Source organism: Macaca nemestrina, chromosome 15 (genome assembly GCF_043159975.1).
Source record: "Macaca nemestrina isolate mMacNem1 chromosome 15, mMacNem.hap1, whole genome shotgun sequence".
Lineage (NCBI taxonomy): Eukaryota > Metazoa > Chordata > Mammalia > Primates > Cercopithecidae > Macaca > Macaca nemestrina.
Window position 1 is genome coordinate 83,399,039 of NC_092139.1, and position 12,113 is coordinate 83,411,151.

Genomic DNA, 12,113 nt, shown 5'->3' on the forward strand with positions numbered 1-12,113 from the left:
ACACTTTTGATGTTTCTTTTATGGGTGACACTTTGGACAGTATGTGTTTTTCACATAGAACTCTGAATTAATTTTATATGTGGAAAAGTGAGAGATGTTGAATAAACGAATCAGAAATCACTTTCCATTTCAACTTTTATTTCATGCATAGTAAGAATAAAACTATAAATTTAAAAGAATTAATCTGAGTTTTTTTAAAAATGGACATTTCATACCGTGTTGGCTACACTGTAAGCTAATATAAATTTTCTTGTGAACAACTGAGAAATATTGATCAAAGACCATTTGTTAAAAGTTTTTATAATTGAACAAAAAAAATCTATATTGAAGAATTTATTCAAAGTAAATAGCCAAAAATATAGAAAAAGATTTGTATAAAAAGATGTTCCTTGCAACATTATTTAAACACAAAAAACTTTAAAACCCTCAATTCAATTTGCTAAATCAATGATGAGATTGCCATATGGTAAACTCCTATACAGTCATAAAAATGATGATTTAAAAGAGTAAGCATTTAGTTATTTGTAGAAGTATTCACAGTAAAGAACTTGTTATATTATATCAAAGAATTTCATGCTCCAGAAGGCTCAGAAGTTCTCTCCCCTGTTCGGCCCCAGAAGGTAAGTCAGTAAATACCAGAATTCTTCTACATATTTTTAGCATAAAGGAAATACGTCAGCCATTTCTTTAAAACTAGGGTGCCATGCCTCAAACTGTAGAAATCTCGTTTCCATTCATCGTTTTGATGTTCTAACTGTAATTTTATTTCTATTGTTTCAGATAACTCCTTTTGTAGTACATGGACCTCATTTTCCATTTTTTTCATTTTTTCTGTAAGTAGTTTACAGTGATTTTTTTTCAACTTCTAATTGATCTTTCCCATGAATGAATGGCATCCTGAATTTTCAGTAGGTTAACAGGATCTGTATCAGAAAGAAAACAAGATAGACATCAGATAAATGAGTACTTTTTGGATATAAAAAACTGCATTTTAGCATTCAGTCACTCCTCCCTGAATAAATATATATTGCCTACAATGTGGAAGACATTATGCTAAGTTCTGCAATGAAACAGGCAAGACCTCTGCTCTTGTTAGCTTCAAGTGTAGTGAAGGATAAAGACAACAAATATAACAATTTTAAATCCAGATAGATGTTGTCAGAGAAAAGAGTTTTATGAACACATAAGAGAATTTGACCTGTTTCTCTGAGGAAGAGATGGCTACCCTGAGCAATGAAGGATGGAAAGGTTAAGCAAAGGGGGAAGAAAGGCATTCTAGCCAGTCTGCGGCATGTGCTGAAGCTCTGCTGCGATCCACTTCTAGCCAAGAGGGAGCAACAGGTACTGATCTTCCTTCTTACCTGAAACAACCAAAAACAAAACAGACAACATACGTTAAGCAATGATTTTCAAGAATGTGAACTTCAGGCAAAGAAGACACTCATCCCTGAAAGACAGGAAACACAGTAAGCCTATGAATGCCCCAAGCTGCCTGCCTTGACACTTTCCAGGCCGTGACAGAGGAAGAACAAGACTGAGGTGGAGTCTACCAGATGCCTTGAGGTGGAGTGATGAAGCTGAGAGACTCATAAAACCAAAGCAGAGAGACCACAGGAAAGAACACTGGACGGGAGAGCGCAGTGCGGGGAAAGAACTCTGGAGATCTGCAGAAATCTCCTCTCGGGTATTCAGTGCTGGCAAACTATCCGAGACCAAGGAAGAAAACTATCTGAAAAATTAGAGGGAACCATGCCTGGTAGTCACACAGTGCCAGAGGAGTGTCCATTTCCATGAGCCAGGATGGAAAAACTCATACTTTATATACAACAGTGGATAATCAGAAAGGTTTCACTTCAAGACTGGGCAATTGCTCAATCATAAACATAAGATGAAAAAGGATCTGGCTGTTTATAAGTGACTGAACTGGAGCTCAAAGTAAAGCTTGAGAAGATAAGTAGGGGCGTGGAAGATATTTTTAAAAACTAAATTACACTTATGGAAATACCAATTACAATGTCTGAGACAAAACTAAACTGAATGGAAATAAACACAAATTAGACATCACAAAAAACAAGATTCATGAATTTGAGATGTCAGTGAACTGTGAGAAAACTTCAGGCAGCTGGTAGGTAAGTCCCTTAAGAGGGAAGAGAGAGACAGAACAAGATATTTGAAGAGAAAATGGCCAGGAACTTTCTAAACTTAGTTAAAGTTATAATCCCACAGACACAGGATGGATCTGGCTGGGTGACAGGAAACGAAAGTATACTATTGTAATTTTCGTATACCATCTATGATGTGGTACAATATTACTTGAAAGTGGATTGTGATAAGTTAATATCATATACTATAAATCCTTCAGCAACCACTAACATAGCAAAACTAAGAGTTACAGCTAATAAGCCAAAAAAAGATTTAAATGACTCACAAAAATTACTTGACTAATCTAAAATAAAACAGAAAAAGAAAGAAAAGGGAAAAAACAGCTGGGACAAATAGAAATGAAACAGCATGATGACAGACAAACCTGACTATATTCATAATTGCATCATAAATAAAACTGGCCTGAAAAATCTCAATTAAAAGGCACATTATCACACTGGATTAAAAAGCAAAACCCAATTACATGCCACCTCTAAGAAATGCACTTTAAATGTAAAGACACAAATTGGTTAAAAACTGAAAATGATAGACCACGCTAACACTTGACAAAAGAAGTCTCAGCAGGAGTGGCTGTATTATTATTATTTTTTCTTCGAGATTTATTTTTTGTTTGATGAATCTGACACCAGTCGGGGAGAGGAGAATGTGGTGACCCGGCAGAAAAATACGGCCCCAGAGGAGGGGCGGCTTCTTCCTGCCTGGGTGGGTTTGGTGCTGGGGTTTATTTGTTATTATTTTTTAATTTGTTGCTGGAAGTTTTATTTACTTTTATAAATCTCTCCCCAGGCTTGTGAGCTTCCCCTCCCTCCCGCCTCCCCTTCCCCTGCCCCCAAATTTCATTTTTAAAAAGTGAGCTTGCTCGCAAAGCGCATCCCCCAAGCTCTCACAGCTGTAATAAATAAGGAGCACCTGTAAAACAGTAGCTTGCCTTGTGAAGTGACTCTGTACAACGAAGAATCTAGAAATACAGTATGTACACTGCCTCCTCAGGCCGTGGTGCTTCAAGGCCAGCGCCACACCATCCTGGCCCTGCCCACCTGTGACTCGCCACCCCTCCTGCTGAGGCTCCTTGTGGGGCAGGAGCACCTGGACACCTCCAGAGGGAATAATTGCTTTGAGTTAGTAAACAGATACACTGAATCACAAGGTGATTTTTTTTTTTTTTTTAGTTTTCTTCCTTTTTGATTTTTTTCTTAATTTTTTTCTCCTTTTTTTTTTTCCCCCCGTACTCATCAGAATGGGATACTCCACAACTGTCTCACCAACTCAGTGCCAGTACACATGCTCTAGAGGACTTCTGGACTCACAGCTACAACTGTACAAGTGCACACGAGTGAGTCTACCCTGTTATCCTCCACCTACTGATTGAGGATCGAATTGCACATTTCTCTTAACCATGACAGAAGAAAGCAAACAGTGAAACAGAATCATGGGTGATTTTTCTCACTTTCCCTCTTGTTTTCATTGGTTTGTCCATACCATTCTAATTATCATGAAAGGGCTCTGCGTATAAAGAGATTGTCTCACTGACTTCCTGGATCACTGAAAACCATCAGGGTTGACGTTTCCTGACGCCCCGCAAATATTACCCCTCGGATTATTTTACACCTTGAGGGCATTTTGGTCTTCAGTTCAACACTCTTGCTCTTGCTCTTCAGTTCAGCACTCTTTCCAAAGGGGGCGCTATTTAGGGGAATTTAAAGAGAAAGCTGAGAAGAATAAACATTTACTGAGTTCTCCTGGCATTCAGTCTCTGAAAAACCACAGTATAAACTATTCATGCAGCTTCTTACATCTGTCAAATCGAAAATTAAAAGCCATAAAAGTGTAACACTGAAAATATGGCGTCAAAAAGGATAAAGGTGGCCTTTGTAAAAATAACAAGAAAAGTATATTAGCCAATAAGATATTCTAACTCTTCATTTAAAAGTGCATCCTGGGCAGGACAGAGATGACTCTGAAGGGTTGGGCCTCCAGGACCACCCCTCTCCGCCGTCAAAACGTGAACAGTATAGGTCCAAAACCATACAATGCAAATCACAATTCTTAGTGTAGCAGCAAAACCACAGCAGTTTTTTTAAAAGATTTAAAAAGATTTTTTGGGTTCCAATCCATATCATCTTCCAGCCTCAGCCGCTGAGACTTGAAGACGTAGCGGGGAGAATACCTACATTGGTCCTTGTGGCTTGTCCATATTTCGTTTTTTTTTTTTTTTTAAAGCCAGGGGTGAAATCCCTAAGATTTCATAGCAAAAAATCTTGCCAGGAATAAACAAGGCCATTTTATAATGAGAAAACATTTAACTGATTAAGAAGACATAATGATCCTATACGTGTTTATGCACCTGATAACATAACGGCTTTATTTTATTTTATTTTATTTTTTTAATTTATTTATTTATTTTTTTTTTTGAGACGGAGTCTTGCTCTGTCGCCCAAGCTGGAGTGCAGTGGCGCGATCCTGGCTCACTGCAAGCTCCGCCTCCTGGGTTCACGCCATTCTCCTGCCCCAGCCTCCCGAGTAGCTGGGACTACAGGCGCCCGCCACTGCGCCCGGCTCATTTTTTGTATTTTTAGTAGAGACGGGGTTTCACCGTGGTCTCGATCTCCTGACCTTGTGATCCGCCCGCCTCGGCCTCCCAAAGTGCTGGGATTACAGGCGTGAGCCACCGCGCCCGGCCCATAACGGCTTTAAAACATGTGAAGCAAAAATTGATAGAACTGGCTGAGCGCGGTGGCTCACGCATGTAATCTCAGCCCTTTGGGAGGCCGAGGTGGGCGGATCACAGGTCAGGAGATCGAGACCGTCCTGGCTAACACGGTGAAACTCCGCCTCTACTAAAAATACAAAAAATTCGCCGGGCGTGGTGGTGGGCGCCTGTAGTCCCGGCTACTGGGGAGGCTGAGGCAGGAGAATGGCGTGAACCTGGGAGGTGCAGCCTGCAATGAGCCGAGATCGCGCCACTGAACTCCAGCCTGGGCTACAGAGCAAGACTCCGTCTCAAAAAAAAAAAAAAATGATAGAACTACAAAATGAAATTGGTAAATTCAAAGCAATCTCAGATTTCAATACTCTTTGCTTAAGAAGTGGTAGAATAAGGAGACAGCAAACCATCAAGAGTAGAACAGACCTGAGCAACATCACCCTGCTCCAGTACCCATGGGACACCTATCAAAATAGACCACATTCCAGGCCATGCAATACATCTCAATGAAAGGATGAAAGCAAAAGGATGTAAACCTTACAAAGTATGTCCCTGAACACAAAGTAATCAAATTAGAATTCTATCAATAACAAAAGCAACTCTTGAAAATACTCAGATATTTGAAAACTAAGTAACATACATCTAAATACCCTGGGTCAAAAAGGTAATGAAAAGATAAATCAAAAATATTTCAAACTGCCGGGAATGGTGGCTCACACCTGTAATCCCAGCACTTTGGGAGGCCGAGGCGGGCGGATCACGAGGTCAGGAGATCGAGACCATCCTGGCTAACACAGTGAAACCGCGTATCTACTAAAAATACAAAAAATTAGCCGGGCGTGGTGGCGGGCACCTGTAATCCCAGCTACTCGGGAGGCTGAGGCAGGAGAATGGCGTGAACCTGGGAGGCGGAGCTTGCAGTGAGCCGAGATCGCACCACTGCACTCCAGCCTGGGCGACAGAGCAAGACTCAGTCTAAAAAATAAAAATAAAATAAAAATAAAAAATTCAAACTGGATAAAAATAAAAAAATACAACATATCAGAATTAGTAAAATGCACCTAAAAGAGTACTTAATAAACCACTTTGAGCACTGAATATCATATTACAAGAGTCTCAAATCAATGACCATGACACCTACCTTAAGAAACTACAGAAAAAGAAGAGCATATTAAACCCAAAGCGGCCGGGCGCGGTGGCTCAAGCCTGTAATCCCAGCACTTTGGGAGGCCGAGATGGGCGGATCACGAGGTCAGGAGATCGAGACCATCCTGGCTAACACGGTGAAACCCCGTCTCTACTAAGAAATACAAAAAATAGCCGGGCGAGGTGGCAGTGCCTGTAGTCCCAGCTACTCGGGAGGCTGAGGCCGGAGAATGGCGTGAACCCGGGAGGCGGAGCTTGCAGTGAGCTGAGATCCGGCCACTGCACTCCAGCCTGGGCTACAGAGCGAGACTCCGTCTCAAAAAAAAAAAAAAAAAAAAACCCAAAGCATGCAGAGGAAAGGAAAAAATAAACCTGTGTCATGGTCTGAATGTTTGTGTCCCCCCAAATTCATATGCTGAAGCCTAATCACAGAGGTCATAGCATTGGGAGGTAGGACTTTTTGGAGATCGTTAGTACATGGAGGCCACAGTCTCATGAATGGGATTAGTGTCTTTATACAAGGGACACCAGAGCTCTTCTTTGCCCCTTCTGCCATTTGAAGACACAGGGGAATAAAAGACATCTGTGAATAAGGAAATGGTCCCTTACCAGACACCAAATCTGACAGCACCTTGATCATACATTTCACACCTCCAGAACTGTGAGAAATCAATTTCTGTGGTTTAGAAGCTACCCCCTATAGTATTTTGTTATAGCAGGCCAAATGGACTATGACATCAAATATGAAATCAATAAAACAAAAAAATATGGAAAATTAATAAGACTAAACACTTCAAAGAGATCAATAAAAGTGATAAGGCTTCCTCTAGCCAGGATACTCAGGAAAAAGAGAAAATAAAAATTGCTAATTTCATGAGTATACAGATTCCACAAATACTTAAAAAAAAAAGTAATATTATTGCTTTTATGTGAATAAACAGGACAAGTGAGATAAAATTAACAAATTCTTTGAAAAACAAAAATTACCAAAGCTCCATCAAGAAGAAATAGATAACCTGATTTGCCTTACATCTATAGAAGAAAATAAAATCATAGTTGAAAACTTTCCTACAAAGAAAACTTCAGCCCCAGATAGCTATGCTGATGAATTTTACCAAACATAGGAAGAAAAAAATTCTACACAAACTCTCCCCAAAAAGTAAAGACCAGGAGTACATCCCTATGCATTACTCTGAAGCAAAATCAGACATTTATATTACAAAAAATAATCATAAAACAGCTCCCTTGGGAACATGGATACAAAAATTCAACCAATTTTTGAAGCAACCAAGATATCCTCCGTAGGTGAATGAATATACTGTGGTACAGCCATGCAATGAAATATTATTCAGGGCTTAAAAAAACGAGCTATTAAGCCATGAAAAGATATAAAGGAACCTTCGATGCACATTACCAAGTAAAAGAAGCCAATTTGAAAAGTCTACTTACTGTATGCTTCCAACTATATGACATTCTGGAAAAGGCAAGACTATGGATATAATAGAAAGATCAGTGGTTGCCAAAGACTTGAGGAGGGTAGGAAAGCACAAATAGGCAGAACACAGAGGATTTTCAGGGAAGTGAAAACACTTTGTGTGATACTATAGTGATGGATGGATACATGTCATTATACCTTTGTTCAAACCCAGAAAATGTACACCACCAAAAGTGAACCCTGATGTGGACTATGGACTTTGGGTGATTACGATGTGTCCATGTAGGTTCATCCATCATTGCAACCGTATCAGTCTGGTGAGGGATATCGATAATGGGGAGGCCGTGCATGTAGTGGGGGGTATATATGGGAAATCTCTCTGTACCTTCCTCTCAATTTTGAAGTGAACTGCTCTAAAAAATAATCTTTTAAAAATTCTAAACAAATTTTTTAACAAATTGAATCCAATGATATATTAAAAGGATAATATATCATAAGCTAATGGGGTTTATCCCAGAAATACAGGGTTGGTTTCACATTAAAAAATCACTGTTACTCATCACATTAACAAACTAACAAAAAGAACTATATGATCATCTCAGTACATAGAGGCATTTGATAAAATTAAACATTTATTACTGATTAAGACTAAAAAAAAACTCTCAGTAAAGTAAGAATACAAGAGAACTTCCTTAGCGTGATAAGGAGCATCTAGGATAAACCTACAGCTAACACATGTCATGATGAGAAACAGAATGCTTTTCCCATAAGATCGGGAACAACACAGGGATGTCTGCTTTCACTACTTTTATTCAGTGCATTGAAGATTCTAGCCAGTGCATTCAGGCAAGAAAACGAATACAATGGAAGAAAGAGATGAAACTATTTTTATTTACAACCATGATCACATAATAGGGGTGAGGAAACTTCAACCCGTGGGACACCTTCTTGTTTTCATAAATCAAGTTTCACTGGAGCACAGCTATGTTCATTATTTATGTATTGTCTATGGCTGCTCTCATACTTCAGTGGAAGAGTTGATTAGCTCCAACAGAGACTGGTTTGCCGCAAATCTTAGAATATTTACTAGCTTTAATAAGAGCATACTTCGAGAAAGAAAAGGTTTGACAACCTTTGGTCTATGGAGAAAATCTTATCCAATCTATTAAAAAGAAACTACGCAGAAAGCAAAGGTCAATTGAACTTCTTCAAAATTAAAAACCTCTCTTTAAAAAATATTAAGAGAATGAATAGTGAAGCCATAAACTGGAAAAAAAATTCTTGCAAAAATCATAGCCAATAAAGGAATGGAATCCAGAATACAAAAAGAACTCTTAAAACAACAAATAAGAAAACAACAGCATAATATTTTATTTGTTTATTTTAATTAAAAAAATTTTCCCATAAGTTATTGGAGTACAGGTGGTATTTGGTTACATGAGTAAGTTATTTAGTGGTCATTTGTGAGATCCTGCTGCACCCATTACCTGAGCAGTATACACTGCACCATATATGTTGTCTTTTATCCCTTGCCCTCCTCCCACTCTTCCCTGCAAGCCCCTAAAGTCTGTTGTATCATTCTTATGCCTTGTGCCCTCGTAGCTTAGCTCCCACATCTCTGTGAGAACATACGATGTTTGGTTTTCCATTCCTGAGTTACTTCACTTAGAATGATAGTCTCCAGTCTCATCCAGGTCATTGCAAATACCAGCATAATATTTTAAATGGCAATAGATTTGAAAAGACAGTTCTCCAAAGATACAGATGGCAAATAAGCACATGAAATTATACTCAACATTAGTAGTCATTAAGATAACGTGCATTAAAACCATAATAGTATACACAATACACATCCAGCAGAAAGGCAAAAAAAAAAAAAAAAAAAAAAAATTAAGTGTCCAGAAGTCCATGGTGTGTGTGACAATACACAGCAAGTGGAGCTGTTGTTTACTGCTGATGGGAATGGATAATGGTACAAATATTTTGAAAAACAATTTAGCAGTTTCTTAATAAGAGGATATGAAGGGGTATCAGGAGACTTTAGCGGGTGATGGATATGTTAACTATCTCCATTACGGTGATGATTTCACAAGGGTGTATGTATGTCAAACTTACCAAATTCTACATCATATACATGTGCACTTTATCAAATATCAATTATATATCACTAAAGCTACTGACAGCAGGACCACACATCTAAGACAGTGGCTGGGACACAAACAGAAAGAAGAGTATGAAATGATGCAGCAGAGAGCTGGAAAATTGAGATCTTTAACCTTATAGCGATGAGAGTAATAGCTAGCTTTCAAACAAAAGGTAATAGCTAGGTTTCAAGCAAAAGGACAGCATGATCAGATATGAATTTTAAAACATATATAATTATGGTTGCCTAACAGACCATGATTTAGGAAGGTGGGATAATAAGGAAAACAGTTCAGAAGTTATTGCAGTATTCCAGGTGGCGGACAATGGTAACCTGACCTTGAGGAAAAGCACAGGAAAGAAGCAGAGTCAACCAAAAGACTGGGAGTGCCACACACATGGAGTACAGTGGAATTAGCACAGCTCTTTGACTGAGAGTGCATAATATACAATCGTTCTTACTCTCTTTTGACATAAGGCATCCTTCTGGGATGAACATCACTATAACACCTCAGCACTCTATAGTGCAGTGCTAAGCAAAGTGTGCACACACATTACTACAGGATACATAAAAAGACCTTATATTTATGTAATGGTAGTGGTCCTACCTTTACAATCCATGCCAAGTTCTTCGATGAGCAATATAAACTTTTTGTAATTAGAGTAAGGCAGCTCACAACACTCTGAGGCTATTTCAGATGACCAAGTTAAGTCATCAAAGCCATCTATAGAATGGATTTGGTTTCTGACCTATGAAATAAATAACAACATATCAAAAATTTCCACAAAAAATTAGAGCATGTACTAAATGTAAAGAAGTGGTAATCACCCATCTTTTGATATGAGCAAAAATGTCAGTAAAAGAACTGATTTTTTTGATAAAAGGATACCTTTATCAATAACTACTATTTTTTTCAACCTTTGTTTTAGGTTCAGAGGGCACCATGTGCTGGCTTGTTAGTGGATAAATTGCATGTTGCTGAGAGTTGCTGTAGGAATAATCCCATCACCCAGTTAGTGAGAACAGTATCTGATGGTTAGTTTTGCAACAAATGACACCATCCCCGCTTTCCCTCTCCCCTGAGTGTCTTGATCCCATCTTTGTGTCCATCTGTATTCAATATTGAGCTCCCACTTATAAATGAGAATGTGTGGCATTTGGTTTCTGTTCCTGCATGAATAGGCTTAGGATAATGGCCTGCAGCTGAATCTATGTGGCTGCAAAGGACATGATTTCATTCTTTTTATGGCTATGTGGTATTCCATGCTGTATATGTACCACCTTTTCTTTATCCAGTCTACTTTTGATGCGCCTCTTGGTTGATCCCATGCCTGTGCTATTGTGAATAGTGCTGTGATGAACATACGAGTGCAAGCATCTTCTTGGTAGAAAGATTTATTGTACTGTGCGTATATACCCAGTAGTGGGATCGCTGGGTCAAATGGTAGTCCTGTTTTACGTTCTTTGAGAAATCTCCACATTGCTTTCCACAGTGGCTGAAGTAATTTACATTCCCACTCTAGCAGCATATAAGTGTTCCCTTTTCTCTGCAACCTCACTAGCAACTGTTGTTTTTTGAGTTTTTAATAATAGCCATTTTGTCTGGTGTGAGATGATATATCATTGTGGTTTTGATTTGCATTTCTCTAATGATTAGTGATAAGCACTTTTTCATATATTTGTTAAGCACATGTATGTCTTCTTTTAAGAAGTGTTTGTTCATGTCTCTTGCCCATTTCTAAAGGTGTTATTTGCTTTTTGTGTCTTGAATTGTTTAAGTTCCTTATAGATTCTGGATATTAGACTTTTGTCAGATAAATAGCTTGTGAATATTTTCTCCCATTCTGTAGGCTGTGTTTTTACTCTGTGGATAGTTTCCTTTGCTGGGCAGAAACTCTTTAGTTTAAATATGACCCACTTGCCAATATTTGTTTTGTTTCAATTACTTTTGGAGACTCAGTCATAAATTCTTTGCTAAGGCTGAAGTTGAGAATGGCATTTCCTAGGATTATCTACTGGAATTTTCATTATTTGCGGTCTTACATTTAAGTCTTTTATCCATCTTCAGTGAATTTTTGTATATGGTGAAAGGAAGGAGTCCAGCTGCAATCTTTGGCATGTGGCTAGGTAGTTATCCCAGCACCATTTCTTGAAGAGGGAGCCCCTTCCCCATTGTTTGCTATTGTCAATTTTGTCAAAGATCAGGTGGTTGTAGGCGTGTGACTTTATTGCTGGGTTTGCTATCCTCGTTCATTGGTCTATGTGTCTGTTTTTTGCCAGTACCATGCTATTTTGATTAGTGTAGCTTTGTAGTATATTTTGAGGTTGGGTAGTGTTATGTCTCTGGCTTTGTTCCATTCACTTAAGATTGCTTGGATGATTCAGGCTTTTTGGTTCCATTTGAATTTTAGAATAGTCTTTTCTTATTCTGTGAAAAATGACATTGGGGCCAAGCATGGTGGCTCATGTCTGTAATCCCAGCACTTTGGGAGGCTGAGGCAGGTAGATCACTTGAGCTCAGG

At 38.7% G+C, this 12,113-nt stretch overlaps 1 protein-coding gene across 1 annotated transcript in view; it reads right to left on the reverse strand.

Annotated features, from left to right (window-relative positions):
• Positions 1-367: 367 nt before the first annotated feature.
• LOC105465821 (phosphatidylinositol 3,4,5-trisphosphate 3-phosphatase TPTE2-like) overlaps positions 368-12,113 on the reverse strand; it is a 384,743-nt gene continuing 372,997 nt past the window's right edge. Inside the window, 2 exon segments of the mRNA XM_071079934.1 lie at positions 368-923; positions 10,199-10,340. Coding sequence (XP_070936035.1) covers positions 859-923; positions 10,199-10,340 — 207 coding nt within the window. The 3' untranslated portion in view covers positions 368-858.